This window comes from Equus asinus, chromosome 1 (genome assembly GCF_041296235.1).
Source record: "Equus asinus isolate D_3611 breed Donkey chromosome 1, EquAss-T2T_v2, whole genome shotgun sequence".
In the NCBI taxonomy this organism is placed as follows: domain Eukaryota; kingdom Metazoa; phylum Chordata; class Mammalia; order Perissodactyla; family Equidae; genus Equus; species Equus asinus.
The window spans coordinates 113217425-113244153 of NC_091790.1; the positions used below are offsets into that span (position 1 = coordinate 113217425).

At 41.4% G+C, this 26729-nt stretch overlaps 1 protein-coding gene across 6 annotated transcripts in view; it reads right to left on the reverse strand.

Moving 5' to 3' along the window:
- Positions 1 to 26729, reverse strand: part of MAGI2 (membrane associated guanylate kinase, WW and PDZ domain containing 2) — a 1256398-nt gene that overhangs the window by 149785 nt on the left and 1079884 nt on the right. For 4 of the 6 annotated variants that reach the window (XM_070506114.1, XM_044769320.2, XM_070506104.1 and 1 more), the window contains exons 12-14: positions 23401 to 23590; positions 15350 to 15391; positions 8466 to 8557 (exon numbers count right to left, since the gene is read on the reverse strand). In XM_070506114.1, the coding sequence (XP_070362215.1) occupies positions 8466 to 8557; positions 15350 to 15391; positions 23401 to 23590 (324 nt within the window). The remainder of the gene's footprint in view (positions 1 to 8465; positions 8558 to 15349; positions 15392 to 23400; positions 23591 to 26729) is intronic. The other 2 variants (XM_070506099.1, XM_070506108.1) reach the window with 1 other exon arrangement.

Genomic DNA, 26729 nt, shown 5'->3' on the forward strand with positions numbered 1-26729 from the left:
CCCTGTTCCTTTGACTACTTCCTTCGAGCCCAGCCCTGGCACAGAGGACGCTCCCAGTCCTGCCTGTCTCTTGAAACGCTACGGATGCTTAGGTGGCCACCAGACTGGAAAACAAGGAGGTACACACCTGGGAAATGCGTGTCTTGTAATTCCCCAAACCAGGGACGGTCATGAAAGGCCTAACATAAGGTTCCCCACTTCCCATTAGAAACACTCAAGTTAGATTCCATTAGCAAGGCTTTTTTTTCTTTTTCAGAGGAAAGACAATGGTACAAAATATTTTAGTTTTGCTTTTTAACCTACAAACAATTTTTCCGACTCCTGGTCAACAGACACCTCTAGTCTTTTGCCAGTGGCTGAGTCGCACAGCATCTGAAGGTGGTGGCTACCATTAGTCTGATAGTATTACAGAGGCTACGTGCTAGATTTTATTTTAAGTCTTTATAAAATGATCCCCTGCTCACAGATTGATTTCTTCCAGGCACAACAATTTCTTCCAAACTCCAGATCTGTGGATTCCAGCTAATCAGCAGGGCTGCTCCGTCGTGACCTGTGGGCTTACATGTCTTCTAAGTTTGGTGGCAGAACGACTGTTTCCTACTGGGTCACACTGCTTGGTGCGGCCTGTCAGCATGGCGGCCAGATCTGAATGCCCAGGACTTCTCAAGTGTAAGCAAAATTATAGTCTGAAGAGTTATCTTTTTCCCTGAGGACTTCATAGCCTTGGTCCATGCATAGCTCTCATTATCCCACCACCACAGCTGCTTTTCTCCTATTTCTGGGAGGTGGGGTGGGGTGGGGAGTAGATTTGTCTCCACTTCGAATACTAGTGCTCTGAGGAGTGATTCCTCATTGCTGGCACGGGAAAGGCCTCACATTTCCCGCCTTGGGTTGGCTGTACAGCATGGCTCCTTCCTGCGACCCTCTGAGCCTGCTGCTATAGTTCAGCAGTCGGCATGCTTCAGACATTCTCCATTTTCCCTTACTGTCATGCCAACCTGAATTTATGAGTTTCCTTCTGAAGATGTTCCAATCCATTCTTCAAAAAACTCAACCCGCCAAGGGGCCCTTCAAAGATTTGGTAAGTGCTTTGTGGAAAAGCCAGTCAAATGTTTATGTTTCTCCACTGCCCCATGAAAAGCTTTGTTTAGCTGGGTGAGCCCAAAGGAAATGCTTCAACCTTTAGATTTCCTGTATACTTTAGTGGGAGGGTTTATAGCTGGCTATCGAAAAAGATGGCTGGTGAACTTCTTGGCTGCTTAGTTATCAGATTTAAGCTATAGTTCTGATTCTAACTGATGAAAGTGAACCAAAAACTAGGCTACAACTGAGTGAACCACAACTGCAACTGGGCCCTCTACAAAAATCGTACAAACAAAATGTCACACTGGAAAATTCCTGTTCCTCTCTTGCTATAGGACAACAGCAAAGATATACAAATACTCTCGAAGTTATCTTCTGTGCAACCAGTTTAGTTAGTACCATCCGTGAAGGAAAATCCCAGTAAAACGTCTGATTTCTGCTGGACTGCTGTGATGTGAGGTCCTCTCCTTACTAACTCATTTATCCAGCAAATATTCCTGGAGCCCAGGAACACTCCAGGATGCTAGGAACTCATCAGTGAATAATAAAAAATCTCTGCTCTATAGAGTCTCCATTCTATTGGTCAGCCAACAATAAATGTGTAAATTATGTTGGTTGCTGGCAAGTATGTACTATGGAAAAAATAGAGCAAGGTGGAGTAACGGGTGGGTGTCAGTCATGTGGCCGAGGTGGTGTCAGGGCTGGCGAGAGTGACCTCATGGAGAAGTTGACATTTGATCAAAGAGTGAGGTTCACTGGACACATGTTTTTTTAAACCTGAAGGTTTAATCTTCAAACTTTAGTTTGTTCTATCAACTCACATATTATTTCTAAATAAACAGTATTTTCAGTATAATACTTCAATATAATTTATTATATAGTGTTATGTAATGATTATGTGTATATATATTTTTATATAAATACAGTATATAATCCATCTCTACCTTGTTTCAAAAAAGAGGTTGCCATAGCTATTCAACAGGCTCGAACGGAACTGAGCGTGGTACACTGGGGCGGGCATTAGAGCTGTTGGTCCGCTAGCGATGTCTATTCGGTCCTTTTGCTCCATCCACAGGAGCTGCTGCCTTTGCTGGGAAGAGGCTGACCACACCCACTGTCACTGTTGCTGCTCTCAAGCTGCTGTTGCTCCCTTAGCCTTTGGCCATTATGCATTCTATTTCACTGCTCACACAGAGCTAGCTCTACGTGTCTCTCTATTCAGGAAAAAATCCACAACTTTTTTCCCCTTAATTCGAATATGCTTTGTACACTCAACACATCCTATTACTTTATCTCCTGTCTGCCACCATAACCGCAGGGACCAGCTAATCTCTGATTCCTTGTTGCACTGGAACTCATACGGCTTCCCAATGTATACACATTCTCAGGTGCACTTAAGTTCTTGGGAACCTGCCTCAGGATATCTCATCATTTAAGTCAGTAGTTCTCAAACTTTAGGGTGCACATGAATTGCCCAGTGAGCTCATTAGAACAGAGCTCTGGACCTGCCCCTGAGTACCTGATTCTGCAGCCCTGGGGTGGAGCCTGAGATTCTGCATGTTTACCGAGCTCCCAGGAGACGTTGGATGCTTCTGGTCTCTAGATCTATCACCCTTTGAGTAGCAAGATTCCCAGTATTCCCACTTGATCCAAAGGCCACAGGGTCTGTGGTCTTTCTGGTCATGTTCCAAGTCTGCTGGCCGGAGCTCCCTGCCCCATCGCGGGGGTCACTTTCCAGTTCCACTGAGGCCTCTGCCCTGAGTGCATGGTCTGGGCTCCCTGTCCCCATCAGACTGCATTTTCCTACCAGTCTTGCCAACCCTTGGGTAGTCTGGCCAGCGAGCCTTCCCAGCCATCAGTGGCCTTGCCTCACTCATCACCTCCCTCTGACCTCAATGGATCCTTCAGCCTCTGCGGACCTTTCATTCGGCTCATCAGTTTTCTTATTGCCCTCAGAATTCTTCATCCTGCCTCTCTTGCTTTGGCCCTGAAGGGAGAGCTTTGTGGCAAAACAGAGGGAGAAATATTGCCCTCCCACCCTATGAACAACTGACCCATGGCCTTATTTTTCTCATTGCCTTCTCTAAAAATCAAAAGAATCTAAACAACTCCACAGCTCCACTTCATCTTACAGGCTGTGAGAGCACGGGGCACAACAGAGGACATGAAGTGAAATAACAGCAATTCACATTCAAGTAGCTGATATCACAATAAGCGAGGGGGAAAAACTAACACAAAAAAGAAAACAAAGGGCCGGCCCAGTGGTGTAGTGGTTAGGTTCATGCCTTCTGCTTCAGCAGCCTGGGGTTCACAGGTTCGGATCCTGGGCATGGACCTACACACTGCTCATGAAGCCATGCTGTGGCAGGCATCCCACATATAAAATAGAGGAAGATGGGCACAGATGTTAGCTCAGGGCCAATCTTCCTCACCAAAAAAATAAAATAGAATAATATAAAATAAAACAAAAACAAACAAAACCAAAACCACTTCTGAAGCCTTTTTAACTCCTTTAATGCTCCCCTGTGCTACCTAATGTTAGTCCAACCCCAGGAATCTGATCTGCAGTAACTACAGCCCGGAGCCACTTGACAATGCAGCAAGCTGATTTCAGACTCCTGCCTTCTGAAACTTGCCCTGGACTCCCGTGCCAAGGAGTATGTCTGTCACTACCTCTCTCTCTTAGAACAATTCTTCTCTGCACAGGCCTTTCCCCACTGCATTGTTTTCAAATCTTTCCATCTTGATGCCTTTCCATGTCTTTTCAGCTCACAGCTGGATATCCCATTTTAGTTCCTTTCTGGCAATTTTTCATTTCTTTCTATTTCTATTGTTATTTGACTGTGAAAAGTATTTCCTCTTGTAGGAAAAATGTCTGTATGCTTTGTTTGAGCGGGAGGCCTGCTGTTCATCATTTCAAAAAGCAGTGTTGTCGTGTTTCATGTGCACCCCGAGAGGTCAATACCATTTCGTATAGATGGAGGCAGAAACCCGTCTGGTACTCTACGAGACCTCCTGTGGTTGGGGACCACGTCACCTCACGCGCTTCTCCCTTTGCAGCACATGAGCAATTAAGTGAGGCTAGTGCATTTTGTCTGTACATTATCTCTGGACTCACAACAGAGGAAAACAGGAAGGACAGGCTGATGGGAGATCTTTAAAGCAGAGTCTCTCTTCCTGACATAGACTTCCTGAGGTAGAACATTCTGGTCTTCAAGACTCACTATTTTCTGGCTTTGCTTGCTTCCGGGAGATTTAGGCATCTGCTTTATGTCTTGAATGTCAAAACAGTAACTTGCAGCATGAGTGTGTCTTAAATCATTCAAATGAAGGCATGAACCAGAATAAATTTAAATAAACACAATGAGATAACCCCAGCAATCCACATAATCTGAGGAGACTTATCATAAATCCTTGATGCCTGCCCACTGGAGGGGAGAAAGGAGTCAGGAATGCAAAGCCAACATTCAGAAAGGCTGGGAAGCCAGGAATCTGGGTCCCATCCAGGCAGAAAGCTGTCCTGAGACTGCGTGGTGACCGTGGCTGCATTCACACACTCGAGCTTCCTTTTGAGCAACACGTGTTCCATGTGGGTCACATTCTATCGCTTCTGTGCCAGGCAGGGTTCATCCCGACCTCTCCCTTCTTGTGCCATCTGAGACTGTGCTGTCCCTGTGACTCTGTCATGCAACCCCTTCTACCTCTGGGGAAGGGGAAACCGGGGAAGATGATATTTCCCAAGTAGGGGGTTGGTTAATCCCCAAAGCAGACAAAGCATGAGCCTAGGGAGAGTCCAACAAAGTAAGAACTTTATATTTCAGAGATGGCGTTGAAGTAAACATCACAGGAAGAATTGAAACTTTGCTGTTTTCACTCACATTTATTTTATAGTTTAATCTTTTGTTCATATTTGTATAGAGAAGGGACCTGATAATATTTTCAGGGCTTAGGGCCTATACAAACCATGATCTGGCCCTGGTTGGAGGTTCCTTTTGCATAAAATATTTATCATTCCCATTTCTTTCAATCTAATACCCTGGGATGGGAGCCTCAGAGACGGTAGACAAAATAAGTAACACAGGCATTAGGGAGCTTGCGGGGCTGTGGCCATGCTCAGCCCAAAAGGGACCACTGCTTAGCTCCAGCCAGCGGTCATCGTGGAGAAAGGCAGGCTCGATGTTGCTGCTTGTATTTTTCAAGAGAAGATAGAAATCTTAACTTTTAAAAATGTGAAATTAGTTGGTGTGCAGGAATTTAAACATATTGGAGGAGCTAACAAAACATGTCGTAGGGCTGCCGGGACCCCATCGCTGCTTCTAGGATGGGGCCATTTCACCTCTGCAGAGCCTGTAGGATGTAGAGGCCTCAACATATGTAAACCCCAAGTCATTACTTGTTCTCAGAAGCTCAGGTGACAGTTTTGTTTTGATGAAGAGGATTTTATCCGTTTAGCAAATATTTATTGTGCCAGGCTCTATGCTAGGCTTGGAAGATATACACACCATCAGAACATGGTCCTTGACTTCAAGGAGCTCACAGACTGGTCAGGGAAAAGAAGCATGTCAGTCAGTGCATTCTGGGACAAACAGGGACCTCATCTTTCTGCAGGAGATCACTTAAGTTGCTAAGTTTGGGGCATTATGTTAGTGTGCGTGCAGTGGGTTCTATATGAATTTACCCTTAAATGCCCTACAGAAGTCTCAGTGCCCAGTATCCCACAAAATGCTATAAAGATCATCTTAAAGTGCTATTTTATTTTAGACATGGTTTTGTTTTGTCTCCTTCATTTGGTGTCTTTGAAGCATATGGCTGTGTAATAAAGAGTCTGGCCTCAGCCCAAAGAGAGTCTGGCCTTTCCTGAAAGGTGACCTCCAGACCCTTGGAACAGGATTGTCTTTGTTGTCCATGGTGAGCCCCTTGGACCATACCTGAGCATTTATGCCAGTGAAGAGACTCATGGTGGGCACTTGATAGTTCATGCTAAGGAGATGACGCAGGGTGGAGCCAGCCACACCAACAGTCTTAGGGTGGGGGCTGACCATGCCAGAATGACGCAGCAAGTAATTAGAGGGTTGGGCCTTTGAGCCACGTGGTATTAGCCTGACCTCTGGGAAGGAAAGGGGGCTGGAGATTGAGTTCAACCACTTGGGCAATGATTCCATCAATCATGCCCGCATGATGAAACCCCAATAAAAACTGTGGACACCACAACTTGGATGAGCATCGCTGGTTGCCAAAGCTCTGTGCATCATGGGTAATACATCTCTGAGGACAATGGAAGCTTTACATTTAGAACCCTTCTAGCCTTTGTCCCATGTGCCTCTTCTTTCGGCTGGTTCTAATTTGTACCCTTTCACTTTCACTATAATAAAACTGTAATCATGAGCAGAGCACTTCCTGAGTTCTATGAGTTGTTCTAGTGAACTATCGAACCCGAGGGAGTCTGTGGGGACCCCCAGATTTGCATCTGGTGTCTGAAGCGAGGGCAGTCTTACAGAGATTCTTCCCTCAGACTTGGCAGTTTGGAGGACTCAGACCTTCACCTGGAGTTTGTCTAACTCTGGGTAACGGCACACTTTTCATTTACGGGGCACTAAAGGAGAATAAAAAGGGAAAGACGAGGTCCCAGCTTAGAAAGAGTTTAAAATTCCACCAATCAAGATAACTAGACAAACGTATGAACATTTTAGAGAGCAATCCTGAAGGAGGCTAAGTCAGATAAACACCCTGAAGAGGCCAGGAGGTTAAATATTTACATGTGCGAAGGGGCCTGATACTATTTTTGATTCTCTCTGCACAAAGCAAGATGAGTTATAGAGATGAGTGAGGCTAGAGAGCTGACTAGGTGACTGAGGATTCCTGGAAAACTCAGAATCAGGGGACAGAGAGAGGGGAACAACTCTATGATGGGGAGCAAAAATGCCACTGAGGTTTTTCTTCCCCCTCTGACATCAGAGCTTTAATTTAAGTCTGAAGTTACTGGAGCCCTGTATTTCACCTCAGCACTCTTTCCTCCCACAGCACTAGTGGGAAAATCCAGACAGTTCTCCTTGGCAAATCGCTTTCACATCTTCTCTGGCTGCTGGGGATGTAGTGACATTCTGATTGAACTTTGCTTAATTTTGTCCCCAGGAATTAGGAAATAAGTTGTTTTTTTCCCGGAGTGCCCTCATCCTTGGAGTCCAAGCTCAGCCTCTTGGAGTTTTCTGTAGTAAGAGACCCCTTTATTCATCCAGTCCAACTTATCTTGTAGGGTAGAGGATGCTTCTCATTGACCTCTCCTGGGAAGGAGCTCACTGTCTACTAAGACAATCTCCTTCACTTTGAGACAGTTTCAATTCTTATAGATTCCTTTCGTTTGTTAGATTAACTTTTTTCTCCTGAAGATTTCTGCCCATCAGTGGTTCTAGTTTTATTTTCTGGAACAATCTACCAACAAGAGAGATGATGATGGTAAACACTTATTCAACACCTAATGCGATCCAGGCACAATATCGAGAACTTTACATACGTTATCTTCTTTAATTCTTAAAGCAACTCTGTGAGACAGTACTACTGTTATCCTCATCTTGTAGAGGAGGGAACTGAGGCTTCGAGCTTAAGTCTCTTGCTTGAGCTAGAATAGGGTACAGGCTCCTGAGCTGGGATGGGGTGTCACTTACTCAACCCTTTCATGGACCTGACTTAGTCCCACTTAGTACCATTTAAGATATCTTTTACAATGAGTGTTTTATGGCCAATATTTTAATATACGCTCATAAACCTAGCTTTGCTGTGTTTTCTGTATTTTGCTGAATACAGTTATTTTATGCTTTCACTTTGATGTACAATAATAAAGATATCTCCAGAGCCCTTCCCGAATTCTCAATATTGTGCCAACTGAAGTCGACATTGTGGACTTCTCATGGTAACCCCTTAATTCAAATCTGGGTGCGATTCTGCAGCACTGAGCTTCATTTCACTTCTGTTTATCCCTGTGTTTTCTCTCCCCTGTAGTTTTGATCGAAAATATAGATAATTCTGCTGTTCCAAGTCACCTCTTCACATGTATCTTCTGTCATGCTGTGTGTTTACCTGTGTGCTGCTGCCCAGAGAGATCAGGGTCCAATGCAGTTAATTGAAATATTCAAGAAGAATCCAACTCATTCTAAGAAAGAGTAATCCCCCCCCCCCCCAATGTAATGTGCGTTGATTTATGACGATATATTGGCATGGAAACACTGGCATGTTTTGAGAACTTAAATTGCAAGAAGAAAACAAACCTCAAACTTTTTAATGTGAGTCCTGAAAGATTTCCCTTTGGATGTCACCCTGAATATTTCCCCCGATGCGTACACACACAACAGAGCACAAAGTGTGGCAATAAAGAGGATTCCACTTACAGGCTGCCCAGGCTCGTCGCCCCCGAGGATTCTGAAGCCAAATCCAGACTCCATCCTGCGAAGGTGAACATCCAGCTCCTTATAATCTGGACCTGGCATAAGGGAGATCCCATTGAGTAATGAGTCCTGCCTCCTGCCCACCCCCTTAGGAACTGAACACACCAATGATAAATTAATTTTGTGGATGTGATTAATGAGAGTGCTGTTAGAGTCGGTGGAGAGCACAGAGGATAAAAACACACGGTAACAAAAAAGTAGGTATTCCACAACGAGGTGGTCTCAGGATTAAGAGTGACCAACCAAGGGCACGGCTAGGGTATCACCATCGGCAGAAGGACTATACGAATTTTCTGAGTGAAAAAAAAATTGATGCCTCTATAATTCTTTATTTTTCTTAGAGCATTCAGATTGCCCTCAAGAAGACTGGCTGTCACTTTGAGGATGTTTTGTCTGACTAGAACGATTGTTTCAGAAGTATGAGAGAACAGATCGTAACGTCCTGGAACCACTTGGTAAAGTACCGCCTAGTAACTTAATAATATCTGTTTATTCCTGGACGCATCCAATTTAGTGTGTGTGTGGTGGGGGGCAGATATAAATGTATGGGTAACAGAAGTTGCCTCTTTTAAAATTGTAAAAATTAGAAAATGCAAAATTTAAACTTTTCTCTATTGGGTTTTAAGTGAAGTTTTTATTTTCTGACAAATTCTTGTAGGTTTTTCATAATTTAGGGGTAGAATTTTGCCTGGGTCCAAGTGAACTCTTACCCCCAAATATTTTAAAAAGTGGAAGCCACTAGTAGACTATAATTGACCTCAATAGCATATTCCAAAGAAACTAGAAGAGGGATACTTTCCTGCAGTCAGCTCAAAGAACAGAAATGCACTTAAAAATAAGCTGGGAAACTCTCTTGAATGTCATCTTTTTAAACCCTAGAACAAATAAACTAAAACTCTAAGAAATCTTTGGACTTTTTAAGGAGAATATGATTTACACTTACTCCTACCCTGGGCCTCGGAACCTTCCTCAGTGGTAAACGCCTCAATCGTGACTGAGTTGTGCCTACTTTCATGGCCACTGTTAGGACGTCCATGGACGATCAGCAATTTGGGGAGTACTTATTAATGCCATCATTTGCTTAAGAAGTATTTAGTGGTCTCCGGGCCTTAATGGTTTAAAGGTATAAGAATTGGTAGAAGCAAGTATTAAGTTGAATTCTCCTTGCTTAAACTGGATGATTTTGGGAATCGGGATGAGATTTCAGAGGACAATCCTCATGGGACAGGAAGCTATGTATGAGCTACTTGGACACAGAGTAGCAGTCATAATTGAGAGATAGACTCAATGAATGACGGCCAGGAGAACCTTTTCCTGATGCTGTAGCAAGTGGGGCTGCTGAAGTGACACAGTAAACAAAGCACAATGATACTGGTCTTGCCTTGGTGCCCTCCAACCTGGGCTGTGCATTCCCAGTGATACATGAAAGGCAAGCCGTTCACTTCTGAAATGTAGGCATAAGCTGATTGCGTGTCTAGTCCTCTCAAAAAGAAGCTGAATCGGGCACATAAGCATGTATACGTACACGTATATATTGTGCATGACTCCGTGAACATTCACGTCCTTTTGTGACCAGATCCACATATAACCGAAATCTTTTCCATTCAGTGACTAACATAAGACTCAAAGAAGACTAACCAATTGGATCTCCATGCGTTAGTCATCCTTTATGAATTGTGTAATCATTCATATTTTAAAGATGCGAGAACTTAGAAGAATTCAATTCCTATTAAATAGAGTCGGGTGGTAAAAGGAAAAGGAACACTTTGTCCTACACTCTAGGAGTCACAACTGACTTGTGAACTCAGTTGATTCTGGGGTCTACAGCATCATATATGAAATCACACATTGGGGCGTGTACTAAGCCTTTGGGACTCACTCTAGAGGCAAGCGGAGCAGGCCTACAAAATCATAGCAGACACCTGTACTTCTCCCGAGGGAGGCAGAAAGGCATGGGGAGATGACAGATAATGCCAACCACCATTCAAACCTCTACAAGTTGGTTATGATATGACTGCTCACAGCAATCTCTTCTCTAGGTTACTTGAAGCTTAGAGGACTCCAGACCATATACACATAAAAAGATACAAAGAGAGCATGATATATTTTTGACCCCAAATGATAGATTTAGCGTATGCTTAACCAGAACTTTCCATCTACTCTTGTAAACATTCTCACTTTGTTTTGCTGCTGGGTATGGTAACTGGGAAACTGTTCCTCCAATGGCTTCAGTGCCAGTGTTGCCTGGGGAACGCTAAAAGGAGTCTACTCTGTGATCCATTTTATTTGGGAAACTGGAAAGCTTTTGCTTAAAGAATGACTCAGGACTCCTTTTTTTTAAGTAGAAAAATATAGATTTTAGCTAGTTAATTTTATTTAACTCTGAAGAACAGCTATAGGGGCATTTGTCCTCCTCTCCTATTCTTCACACGCATTTGGTGACATTCCCATCTCCTGACTAGTGCTCTGACCACTCTGGCTTCAAATATAGGCTGATAGGTGCCAGCCACGTCATCTTCAGCCTCCATTCCTTCAGACAGAGAAGGCCAGCTTCATGGCACTTGAGCAAGTAGAGAGAGGCAGAGAGAGACTCATTAGAGAAGTGTGCCAGCAGACGTGATTTATTTTTTATTTCTTTGTTAATTTTGAACACAGACTCAGAGGCTGCAGGGCATGGAAACTTTAGAGAAATAGTCAACTGGAAAAAAAGTTTAAATGACAGATTGTGCCTTAAGGCAATAGTACTTTTTTTTTAATGGGAAAATAAGAGCTTTTAGAAAGATAATTTTTCTTTGGTTTCTTTCCCCCTATTTGGGTCTGGCTTTAGAAAATAACTAAAATTATATGCAGAAAGCTAGGAGACATTCCTCTTTCTCCTTCCTGCTTTGTTAGCTTTCTTGAAAGATTGTGATGTTACTGATACTTTCCTTTAGTTGCTCTTCTGGCCTGATGACATGTTTAAAATTACCGTATCATGCTTTATCACTTCCCCTGTTAATGCAAGAACTTAAAGCAAAGAAATTCAAGGGCTAACTCTTCACACCATATGACAGAATTTAACAAGCACCATCCCTCTCTCCTGTTGGTTTGCAAACCAAGTGCCTGGAAGGTTTTTAGATGAAGGGGACGGGTGGACACCTAGTGGGACCTGAGTGACTTTGGATGTCACTCAACCATGTTCCCACCAACATCCTTTTTTCTCTTTTGCTTTCCTGTTTTTTCTCTTTCTGTGCTCTTTTTCACCTTATTTTTCCTCAGGCTTTTGGCAGAAGTCTCAGACATTGCTTGGTGCAACTCAAGACGAGGCAGTGGTTGTGAAGAAATGGACTAAGGAGAGCCAGAACACTCTTTGGACATTGGTGTTCAATGGCCAGTCATGGCCAGCGTTGATTCTTCCTTGGAAGGTGAGTCTTAGGATCCCTCAGGCATTACGAAATAAACTCTCTTGAGATACTCATTCCAGATGCGACTTTACACTACCCCTGTGGCAAGCTACTAGAACAGAATTTACAGTCCCTATTTATCCTGACCTCCCACTAATATTGAAAAAGCTAACGTGTTTACAAGTAGCAAATGATGGCCACATCCAGGTATCAGGACGGCCTCCGTCATAATAGAGAAAAGAGGAATTTCAAAAGCTGATTCTTATTTTGCACTAAGGCACCAGGAAGGCTTCCCCTGCTTCAAGTACCATTGGTCTAGCTTTTGAAAGACATGGCTTTGTGCACAGTTTTAGGCAAAAAGAAGGGTGACTGAACACAACCGATTAATTTTATGAATGGATTCAAGCTTCAAAAATGCAAAGAACGGCATTTTTATGGATTAATTTGGCACATGGGATGCTGCTGTAAACACGTCAATTAAATTTTGGTACTTGAATCCCCTTTCATGTTTTAATTAAAACGTAAGTACCATGGGCTTATTATCACAGTTTGGCACAGAGAACGAATTCATTCAAATTCTCCTGCTGGAAAGGGCATTAATGTTTTGGCTTTTCCTTGTAAAAAGATCTAGGAAAGACAGTACGAGGAAGGAATCAGGAGTCAAGGTGGTTATGAAATATGTCCTTGGCTTCTGGATTTCCAATGCACTCCAGACACAGAATGAGTTAAACAGGAATGAAATAGTTTCTGTCGCTTGAGTCTAACATCACCAGGTAAGTAGCTAATATATTTTTGCCTTAAAAGACTCCCTTCTCTTTACTCTTTTCCTTTATACCTTTGGTAATGTGAATGTGGCCAGCCGCATTTCAGCTGTGGTTGAAGCCATCTCCCACACTCTATTTGGTTCTCACCCTCAGCCTTCAAATAAACTCAGGCTTGCCCATCCTAAATACTCCCTTGCTCTTCCTGTTTCTTTCTTTCTTAGAACAGCAGTCTCCAGTGGAGCTTTAGCCCCCTCATCTTCACTCTCTCACCTCTGACTTACTCCTGTCTGTCTAGTTTCTCCTCTCTTGGCCTTACTGAACTGCTCTCTTTAAGGTCATTGATGGCATCCTAATGACCAAATCAAATGGCCATTTTCTTATTCCTTATTTTGCTTGATTTCTATGCCTCATTTGATACTGCTGATGTACCCTTTATGACCCCTGATTTCCTTCGCTTCTAAACACGGAAAAGTCTCCTTCCGGAAGTCATTTCTACTCTTGGTTTCTGTGACACTCCACGCCCTGGCTCTCTCATCTTTGGGAGGAGTTGTCCATTCAGAGGTCCTGACTATGGATTCATTGTTTCTCACTAACATTCTGCCTTGATGATGGCAAAATTATCTTTGTCTATCTATAGTATTCCATTATGCACAGGCTGTAGGAGTTTCTAAATAAATGTTTCTTGAATTTAATTGTTTTAAGATGCTCATCAATTTAGTAGACCTGAGAAACCACAGTATTATTCTACTATGCAGATATCACTTAGCTTCTCAACTACATTATTTAGAACTTCCTACTATCAATTTTGCCTTTGTACCTAAGCATCTTATGCAGCTAAAGTTAATAAAATAACCTTATAATTATGATAAATATATATGAGTCAAAAATCATGACACATAATTTGATAAAGGATATTTTATAAATGTGAGAAGTAGTATGGGAGATCTACTTATTTTGAAGGCAGTCATGATTTTCCAGAATATTTTGATAACTTGTACGGACATTTAACAAAATATTTGGATTGGTTCCTGTTCTGAAAATCTGGATTGCATAGTAGCATAATATACTCAAACTACATAATGTTTCCTTTTTAAGTAACATATATTTTTTGAAATATAAAAACATCATTTTGCATATATATCAAGGTAATCTAAACTATTAGGTGGTTCTTCTTTTGTTTTTAAATAAAGTCCATTCAAAAGCTGAAATTTCTACAAAATGTGCTTGCTGTGGTTAGTAAGCTGAGATTTAGAATCTTTAATTAAATTCTGCTTTCATTTTGTAGCTGTAATTACTAGGTCTCATTTTCCCCCTGGGCATAAGAAATTCTTAAAAATTACAAGGATTTTACAGTTAATGTATAAGAATAACTATGCTTTCAGATTTTTCAGACTAAGCTAAACAAATACTTCAGACATTATTCGAGAACAAAATGCCAAGCAATATCTTCCATATTTTCTACATATCCAAAAAAATGACATGGAAACTTACAGAATGAAATGATCTCAAGCACATAGATTCTCCAAGGGGTGTTAGAACATGCTGAGATGGATAATGAGCTGTCATCATGGAAACACTCTAGAGATGTGTGCTGTGAGCCCAAAGACCTGAAACAGTACTATTATTAAGAAACACTCTTTTCTGCAATTGTTTCAGCATTCTGGCTTTCAATCCAGTGGTCTAATCAGCTGTTCAGAGCACTTCCTAAGAGTAAAAAAAATCTGAATCTTCCTTTTCCTCCTTCATTTCCAATATTAACCTTCAATATTTTAGCCTAAACCAAAATTGGTAAGTATTTCCAGAATGGTTAGGTCAAAACAACTTTTCCCTTTAATTAAATGATTATTACTAAAAGCTCTTAAACTTGAAACCATGATATCCTACTCTAACTTAAAATACTATTGAAATGTAGCATTTTGTAAATAGTATGGTTTAAAAAAATTAAATTGATACAAGTATTTGATGTGAAAATAATTTCGTTCCATATCAGCAAAATTTTTAATAAGTTCTTTGGAAATGTCTAGATTACAAATCTCTTGAGATACTCTATCTTCTAACTTCTATTTATCTGGTTCAGCCCGTCCAATATAAATAAAACGTAAGCTACATAAGGAATTTAAAATTTTTAGTAGCCACATTTTTAAAAGCAAAAAGAAACAGGTATAATATTAATAATATATTTTTTAACCTAATGTAGCCAAAATATTATTTAAGCATTAATCAATATAAGAAATAATTGAGACGTTATATGTTTCTTTTGTACTAAGTCTTTGAAATCTGGTGTGGATTTTGCACACATCTTACAGGACATCCAAATTCAGAGCAGCCACGTTTCAAGTGCAAAATAACCTCAAGTGGCCAGAAGCTACTGTACTGGACAGCATGGGTCTACTCAGTCTGGTGGCTTTCTTTGGCACCTGGTTTTTAACTTAGGCTTTTGCTAAAGCATTTTATGAAAGAAATGAATGAATATGACCGTTTTCCTTGTCTCCTTCCTTGGCAGCCCTTTAGGCCCACCTTGGTAAGACTTGCTCTCTACCTTAAATGCGTGCTTCTGTGGGTGAATAAAATTAGCACAGTGATTATATGCTAATAAACTGATACTACTCAGAAGAATGATTTGTTACACAAAATGAAAGACGTTTCATTCACAGGACTGTGAGTACTGAAGAATACTTGCCAGAGGAATCCATTCGAAAACTGGTCCTTGGTGGCACTTGTTCTGGATGGGAAAATGGGGAATTAAAATTGAAATTCATTTATGGCACTTTAAAATTCATCTTCACTTTCTTTTTGCTGCTACTATAACTCACCCCCAATTTTGTGCTCGTGTTTAATGATTTTGCTTTTCCTCTAAAAATCCATGGAAGTCAGGGGACAGGTTTACCCTGTTTGATGTATGTGAACATGTCTGTACGTGTATTTTTCACATGCATGTGAAATAGAAAAATCTGAATCCTTTTAGATCAGAATGGAAAAAAGATCACGATTTCCAAAATATTAAGCCTTGATTTTCATTATAAGAATGCTTATTTGAAAGTTAAATTAATCCAGAACCCGAAATGTACACACAGTAAATGAAGGTCTTTTTAGATTATGTTATGATATTGTATTATCAAGGATTAAAACAAAAAGCGGAAAGTTCAATCAACGGTTGTGTTGATTTATGTATAACAGTCCAAATATTTTGATACTTAGAATTATTTGGATAGTTGAAGTTACATACAAGTAGTTGAATTAAACTGTTTTATTTTCAAAATACAGATCCTTCATGAGAATTATGTCGTAATCTACGCCATGCATAACATAAAAATTCATGGACAAGTGTATAAAATACTACATTTATACTATAATATATACTCTATGAAGCACTATGAAAAAAAATGACTATTTTATCATTAAATTTAAAAAAACAAGACCAAATTCTGATTGCTTTCTTACTGAGCTTTGTTTGTTTCAAATGGGAGTTCCACACTTTTCAACAATGAAATGAACCAGTAGCCTCCTGAGGGCAATGGTGGGGTGTAGCATCGCCAGGCTCTTGGGATTGACTGCTGTACCCTGCCAGCTCACCTCACTCATCACGTGCAGGATGCTCAGGATGCCAGGCAGTCTGTGTTTTCCCAGTAAAGGCAAATCAGCTTTCTAGCAGAACTGTTATTTTTTTAAAAACCTCCATGTTTAGTGTGACTGCTGAGGATAAGGAATTGCGAAACATCCTTTCATCAAAAAGATTGAGCTGTATCAGGGACAGAGGGCTGCTACCTTCAAAACACTTCGATTAGTTGTAAAACTGACATTTTACATTATCATAATCTCACTGGGACCTACTTGCCATCCAGCAATTACATTCAGTTCACTGCAGCCCTGATGGTCTCCTGTTTATTCATAAAAGTACTTTGGGTTACACTGTCAACTTGTGCCACCAACCAAATGCTTTGACACATTAAATAACTTTTCAATCGAAGGCTGATTTTAGAGTTTACTTCTCACATTTTCTCCCCTGCCTGATTCCAGGAGCATTAAGTTTTAAGCTACTGAATTAAATAAATTTATAAGCTATCAGATTTGATCTAATTTCTAAAATATATGGGAAAAATGTGTCCCCAACTTAACTCTTATTTCACTATCTTTATTACTTAGCTCATATCATGGTAACTTCCTTTATTTAAAAGGATCTTGTTAGAAATCTAAATATGACCATAGTTATTTACAAAGCTCCCTGAAAATACTATTTTTCAAATTAGATTTCCAAATTAAAACCTACGTATTAAAAATGGCAAACACAACTGGATTGACTGATTTTCTTTATCAATATATTATAACTGCAAAGTGATGCACAAATATATTAGAATCTGCAGCTGAAAGGCGAATTTTTTTAAGAGATCAAATCATAGCATAAATTAATCTAAGGAAAGCAATAACGGTTTTCCCATGGGAAAAAGTTACAGAAAATTAACCTTCATAGTACAGTCGAAGACATTTAAGATGATAGTGTTATTAAATCTTTTTCTAGTCTTTTATGATTCTAATGCTAAAGTCCCTGGTAAAAGTATCTTAACATTTACATATCATCTTATTTTAATTTTTCACTAAAATAAGATAGTGCTCCGGAGAGCATTTGTGGGTGGTACTTTAAGGTCACTGGACACCAGCAATGTCCAAGCAAGTGAGGCCAGGGCTTGATGGAGCAGCGGGCCGCTGTGTGGATGCTCTCCAGGAAGGCAAGGTGGCCTTTCAGACTCACTTAATAGCTGCCTGCAGCCATGGCATCCGTGAATTTCTCAAACCTTTTTAAACCTATTGATACTTCCAGCTTGACTGTGTGAGGAGTTTAATCACATGGGCCAAGGAGACTGGAGATAGGAAGGCTCAAGCAGAAGCCCTAGAGGGCACAGGATTGGGGCTGTGTTCTGAGCACTATGGGTCTTGTATATCAACCTTGTGTGATGTGGCTCCCATCATCCTTATAGTCTCAAGTGCTGTGCGCAGAGGGTGGGTAATATCTTTATACTACCCCATCTTTCTAAGAGGCTCTGCTGTTAGGATGGGGGACAGCCCAAACTACAACCCTTGCTCACTAATAACAAGGCAAGAGCAGCAGAAAAACCGATAGTTTAGAAATACAATGACCCATTTGTGATCAGCCACGAATTCTATGCGTATTACCATACTGAACAATGAAAGAATTCCACGACCAACGACGAACAAGAAAAGAGCAGGATAAAGACCATAGATGTGAAAAACACAACTGTCTACTTTTGATTGGCTACAAATTATAATTTCATTTCAGGTATAGTACTAAAAACGCTTTGCTCCTCCATTATGCTCTTGACTCGCCAGTGGTTACTTTTGATGGCTACCTTTGGTGAGACACTTTGCTTACTATGGGTTAATGCTTCTTAATTTCTGGAAAGAAATATTGATCGTGTGAGCTCTTTTTGAGGAATTTCTGTTCTAAAGAGGTTATACCATAAGGCACACCACACCAGACGGATCCCTGACACTTTTATGATCCTACATTTGAATGATGGCTTACTGCAAAGGAGTATGGACATGTTGTACCTCATAAATTGTCTATTTATAATAACCAAGGTTCAATGTGAAGAGAAAAAGTTTGGACAACTTCAGTCATAATTCAACTTGGGTTCACATCAAGGGACAGAATCATGAGGGAAGAGTTTTGGGGAACAAGGATTTTTCTCCTCTGTCTATTTCTGTTGTCAGCCTGCTTGTCTGCTCCATTTCTGAGGCTGCGGTAGGGAGTAAGCCCGAGAAATGGTCCCACGAGCTGAGGATGATAAAACAAACCTTTAGAATAAGTCTGGCTTAAAGAAAAGGGAAGCAACAGACCAGGGCCCTCATTCCCAAGTCACTAAGTTCATTCGCATGATCGAAACTTTATTTTGTGAGATTCCAAAATGAGCCTTAATCATTTTTCTTTGGGAGCAGTTTACGTTGTTTTGCTTGGCATTAAAAAAAAAAGAGGCACGATAGCCATTTTTCTGCAGTTATGTTAGTATAGTTCTTTCTAGGGGCAGGAAGGCAGAAGAAATTAACTCCCTTTTGGTCCTGTGATTACTGCAGCGTTGAATCTGATTTATTCTCTGCGATAAGAACGAGACTCAATGGCATAGTACCCACATAAGTGAAGTCTTGCTACCTATGTTTTCTACTTAGTTTGTCATGCTCTAGATTTGTACATATGTACAATTTTCTGGGTATGGAGAGAGTTCACTGGGAGTTTGGCTACCAAGACAAGCTACCATGTAAGTCTTTACCTCAAATTAGGGGAAAAAACATGTATGGGCGAAAATTCAGTGGGCCAAATAAATTAACTTGAAAGACATTATTTATCTGAGTAGGTATTAAAATTTTTATTCATGGCCTGTGCATTTAGATATATGCTTTTCTTGGACACTAATGATGTCTACTTCTTTAATCGCTTATGTCATAAAGGGAAACCATATAATTTATTATTCAAATGAGGACAATATGGCGAGTAAAAGGGAAGCTATTAATATTATGCCAGGACAGCACAGAGCAGGACTGTCCCAGGCAAATGGCACGTGTAGTCACCTTCGGCAGTCTCATGGGGGTGGGGAGGCTATCATATCAGAAATACATGGTTGAAGAAACCATGCGATCACGTGGAGGAAGAGATGGGAGGTGGAAAGCAGTGAGGGCCTTTAGAAATAGTTTTTTTCAAGGTTAGAAACGGTGTACATAGTCCAACATTCAGAATGTTAGGGTACAAACCGAGACAGTTCAAGCCCTTCCTCTTGTGATTGCAAAGAAAACAAAATCCTTCTTTCATGAGACTCGTGGGAAAAGGACAGAGAAGGGAGAAGCAAAAAACAGCATGGCCTATCCTATTATGAAAATGTGAGTGTTTTCCTTTGCTTTCAGTTTTAAAGAATGCAAGTAATGGAGACAGCAAGAAGTTAGTTATTGACTGAGGCCATTAGGCAAAGAGAAAAGTGATGTTTATCTAAAAGTCGGGGGTAGAGATGGAGGTGGGGAGATTTTTGCTCTTTTCTGGGAATTGCTGGTAATGACAGAGGGTCAATACCTAAATAATTAACACGAAAATCCAGAAACCCATTGGTCAAAACTTCTTTTTGGGATTTTTTTTAGGCATAGTTCTTTTATGTATATAAGCTCTAAGCTTACGTGGAATTAAGTTAGAAAAAAATCTAGTTTTGCACAGAGTTCTCCAACAATGACTAATGAGATTTTTGATAATTAACAGATATTTAGGGCCGGCCCATGGCTGAGTGGTTAAGTTTGTGCGCTCTGCTTCGGTCGCCTGGGGTTTTGATGGTTCAGATCCCGGGTGCGGACATGGTACCACTCATCAAGCCATGCTTGGGAGGCATCCCACATGCTACAACTAGAAGGACCCACAGCTAAAATGTGCAACTATGTACTGGGGGGATTTGAGGAGAAAAAGCAGAAAAAAAAAGATAGTTAACACATGACATTCTCCTGATTAAACATCAATTTTGCACATGGAATGAGAAACTATTGGTCAAATTGTCTGCTCCTTCTCTCTTTCTTCAGTCCCACCTCATCACAAGAAGATCTCATGGGGATGGGATATGTTTCTAGTTTTCCTCTCGTAAGCATGTACCTGTCATGTTCTGTTTCATGCGGCTCTAGGATCCTACGGTTGTCTCTGTTTGTTTAAAATCACTGCATTTTTTTTTTTGAGGAATACATCTTTATTAAGATGTCCTGTGCATGCACATTAAAATGTCAGCATAATCTAATTATGAGCCAAATGAGGCACAGTAGCATTTACATCATTTGATAAATTTCCGTCATTTGCAGGAGACTGGTGACTTGCATCCAAATACTTCTTGACAGCCTTGATGTAAGAGACCTTCTGAGGCTCTGTACAGCAGAAGCCTGTGGGTGGAGGGACATCCTTTCATTGGGTTCCTGCAGCCCAGTTTTGAATGTGGATGCAGAACCTCCCATTAGCTTTAGACCTGTTGTCAGGGAGGACACTGTGAGACGCCCGTAGGCCATGGAAAATGTCAAAGGGCTGCATTTAGAGAGCTTTGGGGAGGATTTCCTTTCATACTTCCCCTGGTCCTCCTGATTTTTCTCTCAGGAAAAAGTTGCGGGACTCAAGAATAAAGAGAGCCAAACCTTAACATTACGCATGTGATGTAAAGGAATAAGAATAGGAGTGGTTCACAATCAGAATCTTGAATATGGGTCTTGCGTTTGGATGCATACATTTCCTGACCATTAAAAAAAAATAACCTATTTGAAGATGATGAGAAATAGACTGAGCTTTCTCCTCATTTATTAAAAACTTTTTTGGGTATTGTTCTCGAAATTTATGAGAGAATGAAACGTTTCCATACTTGGAAACAGGAAAAAGTCTAGAGGGCTGTTTTGTTCTTTCTAGACACTCGCGTGCCCACAAGCAGAGGGCACCGACCAGCTCTCCAGAGACCAGGCAGAGCGGCACCTGGCTTTCTTTGGGTCTCCCTCACCTTGAGGGTAGAGGTCTTACCTTGACGGGATTTCTGCATTTCATTCACACTCCATTTAGTGTTATGAAATAACATGGTAGAAAAGAGAAGGATGGGAAAGGAAATGAGCTTGCCCTCTTTGGCTTCCTAGGAGTGGTGACCCTGAAAACATGACCGTGACCCTAGAAACATTAGAGTGAGCTGAGGAGAACAAGAAGTGGGGACGCGATGAGAGAGGCACCGGAGGAGGTGGATGTGGGCACTGATGCGGGCGAGGCGGCCAGGCAGGGAGTCAGGATGTTTGTTGTCCGTTTGGCTGCGGAGGCAAAGGGGACAAAGGGCTCCCAGAGGAAGACTGAGAAAGCCATGGAGGGGAGGTGCGGTGGACTGGTTTGCTTGGTTTGTGCCAGGTGAGCAGCAGAAAAGCAATGCACAGAAACAGCGCTGCAGGGGCTGGAGAGAGAAATCAGAATTCTTTGAGGGTTGAAAAGAAGGTCATGCACAATTCCTGCTCAGAAACGGAGGGCACGACTCTACCAGACACCATAAACAGCAGACGGAATAAACACCAAATTGCCTTCATCCTGCGTAATAAAGCCTTGCGTTGGTCAGGAAACTGCAAAGCAGGAGGAAGCATTTCTTGATGAGTGAGCCCCCAATGTCACCAAAAAATTAAACAAGTCAAGGACCCGAGGATGATAATTTAATCCTGCAGTGCGTGAGAACTTCTCCTGCATCTTGAGCTCCACATGTTTACGTATTCTTCTTATTTTCCCAGTTAAATTTGTGAGAGCAGGACATACTACCCATCTTTGGATCTCCCCACAGTATTGAAAGTAAAGTGAATATTCAATAAATACTTGATTATTGAAGCAGAAAAGGTATTAAGAACTGTGCTGCAATCTTTTCATTTTTTTTAAGTTTAAGGAGCATTAATACCTGAATTCATACCTTACCCTATCTTACACAGCTAAAAATACCTACTTTGTTCATAGTCTACCACAGCAAAGACTCTCTAACTATACAATCCTTTGCAGACATTTCAGTTGTTCATTCAGAGGGGAAGAATGGAATACAGCAGCCCTGACATAGCCGATTATTTACAAAAAAGAGGTAGAGGGGAGATTCATTTTGGTGAGAATGATTTCTCAGTGGCCTGCTGTCCTGACTATTTTATCAACCAAAATTACTTCTATAAAGAGTTGTAGAGGATGGGGAAAAGGCATTATGTCTACTTTTTCCCTTACCAGCTGGATGCATAATTCTTAGCCCCTGCACTCATCAAAGAGTAAGAAGATTTGAGATCCTCTGAGATCACACATGATTTAAAATTGGCTACTTCAGATGATAAAGTTGGAAAGAAGACATTGGCGGAACACGCCACCATGGAAATCAGTGGACCACCAATGGGAGTGCCAGGGACCAATCCCTTCTCACTCAGCTGGGTTCCTTGATCGTTTACTCAGTTCCTAGCACACTGTGTCTTTCCCTCACAGATTATACATTTTTGTCATTCAGATCCCTGTCCTCTAACATCAGGAGGTGGTGACCCGTTAGATGGCGAAAACAGGCACAGTCAATGTACATGCAATTTTAAGAACCTTTGCTTTCTAATATTTATAAAGTACAATGAAATAATTTTAGAAGACCTTCAAATAGGATGACAAGCGCGTACATGATATTTTATGACTGAACTTTCAATGGGCCCTACTGTATAAGTGAGAAGCAGAAGTTTTGGGCAGAAACGATGGGCCCCTGGTTCTTTGCTGCTTTTGGAACTGTTATATTCATGACCATGAGTTGGAAGGACTTGCCTAACATTTTACTCTTAGCCCTAAATTCTTCTATGACCGCATTCACGGCTCTAAGAAAAATCTAAGCTTCAGACTCAAGACCAGATTAAATGAAAAAATAATCCGAAACATTTCTTCTTCTTATTTGGTGACTTCAACAAAACTAGCAACCTCCTTTGCCTCCGTCAAATACATTCCGGATTCTCCTCAGGGGCAAAAAAGTAGGAAATAAAATTTAAAACCAAAAGATATAAGCATTTTTTTTTTTTGAGTTGACAGATTTTTTTTTTTTTTTTTTAAGAAAAGTTTAGATCAGCTGGCTTTCTTTTTGAGACACTTTCTGAACCTCAGAATATAAAATCACGCCAGATCATTTCAGCCTCAATATATCTTCCGGCAGGGCCTCAGCTATTATTAATGTACCCTTGTGTTCCGTAGCTTTCACTTACGCCTACTTTCATAAATGGCTCTAGATTTCTCGTAGAGCTCGTAAGGGTCAGGCTTCCGGGGGTCAAAGGCCTCTGTTGAGTCAGGAAAGGAACTCCGGTGAAGGGCCGGTGGGAAGGGCAGGTTTTGCGGGATGGCCGGAGCAGACAAACTTGTCTGAGGACTACCTTGATTCTCCCATCGGTCCATCATCTGCAAAGTGAAGGAGAACAGAGAAAACGACTGACGATGAATTCCATTTTGTGATTTCCCTTGTCACTCACAGACCACAGCCCTCACCTCAAGTTAGACTTTCTTGCCCTGCAGACTTTTCTTCCACGAAACATTTAAAACTTTGGTATATGCGCCTTGAGAGAAAAGATTCTATTTCTATACACTAAAGCACGATAGTCGATTGTAGATACAAGTGGCGGCTGATACTTGAATACCAGCTTATTTAACCTTGTCACCTAGAAGCTGAAAATCTTCAGCAAATCACTTAATCTCTCTGAATCTGGTTTTCTTTTCCTCTAAAATAAAGATAACATGTATCTCAAGATAATTGATGTGTAAGTGTGTAGAATGGAATGATATTATTCCTTTTCCAAGATGGCCCTAATACATTACACCATTTTGACTAAACCGGAAGAAGTCTGTAGGCGTGCATTTGACACCCACACATATCCCTGTACTGGAACATTCAGCCATTCTCCTTATAGCTTATAAGGAAGGATACAACCATCTGGGATTTATGAATTGTTCAGAGTCTTCTGTGAAGCCTCATTTACTGCTAATCTGGCAATTTCTTCCCTAAAATGCTGCCGCTGCTGCCGCCATAATTTACTGAAGATCTATAGAACACGTCCCAGCCTACGGTGCTCTGTCACACACATCCTCTTCTTTAGTCCTCCACATTGCATTGAGAGGGAGATAAAGCAGAGACTAATGTCCTTCCTTCAAGGAGAAAGCCAGGTTCCCCAGGATGGCCTATTTGTACCATCAACTTCATCTCCACTCAACAATCAACCGATTGACTCCTCATTCAAACTCAACATCTACTTTCCTGCTTTGAATAAACCCATTTTGTGTAAAATTAGATGAGGTTACCCTCCTGCCAAAATTGAGCATAGTCCTCAGGATAAGGGCCAAACCCCCTGGCAGGGCCTTCTCAGCTCCTCACTGCCCAGTTTCCGCTGACCTTTCTCACAGCCTCTGACGGCGTCTCCTCTCATCCCCGAGGACCCTTCAGGTTCTCTCCTGCCTCTGAACATTTGCATACTTTCTTAATTTCTCCTTTTACTTGCAAAGCGTGCCCATTTTCTTCTCCTTCATCTCCCTTCCTCATTGTACCTGGCTTCTAGATTCAGATGAGACGTCCCTTCTAGAAGGCCTTTACTGACCATTCCTGGTCTGGTCGCACAGCACCTGCTGCCCACCCCTCACACCACTCATCACACCCAGACCGTGTCTGGGACACAGCCTGCAGGGGACACAGTCTTTCTCATTGTTGCATTACCAACACATACTAAGCGCTCAGAAAATGTCAACTTAGTGAATGAATGAAATCATCAATAAAATATGGTCACCTGTTCCTTATTTTTAAATCTGGCTGACTCATAACTGTTCTTTTTTTTAAACTAGTTTTGATACACACCATTTTGGCAGGATTATCCCTTTCTGTCCCCTGCTGCACTGTCCTGCTTCTGTTTTCACACTGGTTATATTTTGGTCAGGGCTTCAACAGCAGCTCTGACCTGTCAATCATAAATATTTTAAAGCTGGGGGGATGTGAGGTACCAGGTACCGTGCATGTTGTGGTGTAACATCAAGTTCCCCATGACCTGCTCACCTCCCTGGGACTGTGGCAGGGATGGGTAAGCCAGCAAATAGGAAAGAAATGGGTCCCTGACCCTTCTCTCAGTAAGACTGGTACTATGGTCTGAATGTCTGAGTACCCCCCAAACTGATATGCTGAAATTCTAACACCCACGGTGATGGTCCTAGGAGGTGGGCCCCTGGGAGGTGATTAGGTCATAAGGATGGAGCCCTCATGAATGGGATTAGTGTCCTTATGAAAGAAACCCTGGAGAGCTCCCTAGTCCCTTCTGCTGGGTGAGGTTACAGAGAAAACATGGTCATCTAGGATGTGGGCTCTCATCAGACACTGAATCTGCCCGTGCCTTGATCTTGGACTTCCCAGTCTCCAATACTGTGAGAAACGAATTTCTGTTGTTTCTAATTCACCCAGTCTATGGTATTTTGTTACAGCAGTCTGAAGGGACCAAGACAATTGGCTTCATTTTAATTTGTTTTTTATATGGCTACTGACCAAGGTTTCATTTGAACAAATGTTCAAGGATGGACAACCCCTAGTTGAGGTTCCCTAATACTAAACATAATCTCTACGAGTGCAGAGAGCTCCAGCAGCACACCCTGGGTCAGAACCAATCTAGAACTATAGTGGGAGTGCTTTTTTACATAATAATACATTGAGGAGAATAACTGGCCGATTTGCTTGGAGGTTGGGCTAATTTTCTGCTCAGTGAGCCTTTTGCTTCCATTTAGTAAAAATCCTTAAATATGCACTTCGTAATTTATTTGATAGCAAAATTCATCTGGGAACCCATGCTGGGTTCCTCTAGCCCTCCATTCTTGTGTATCTTTGTGATGATGGAAAGACTCACATTTGCGGCTAAAGTCATACTCTTTTTTATTTTTCACTTTAACTGACTTTAGGTACTATGTGGATGCATTCTGGCTGTGACTGTCTCCCTTCTGTTTCTAAACATAAGATACTCAATTCTAAAAAGTAAATAAACTAGAAATACTTTCTGAGTGGCTACAGTATCCCACTTGTCATCATAGGGCTTCAGCAGATGTCTATTTCTCCCTCCTGTCTCCCAGTGAGCTTATGTGATACCCACAGAAGTCTTGCTGGTATCTCTGTGGTTCACTACAGTCAGTGGAGCAACACGCTTCAGCTGACATATTAGTATTTCTAAAAAACACACTTAAAATACAGAACAAATAATGCTTTGGGCACTGTTTGGGAAAGTTCCTGTGGCAGATTGACAAATTCTACAACTTCTGTAGCACAGAGATGGGGGAATTAGTCAAGACTCCAGTTCATGCTTAGTAAAGCATTCATGTCCTGCTTTGACATTCATCAACCCTCGAGTCACTCTGTCAGGCTTTCTTAAAAGACTGTAGAGCAGAAAATCACTGCGCCCAAGAGGTTACTGAAAAAGCAGACCCACAGTCCTACGCCTCCCCACCCCCCAAACTGAGTTGTTCGTTCATCCCCACCCAGAAGACCATGGAGAAAACCACCTGCCCTGGGAGTGGAGTCACC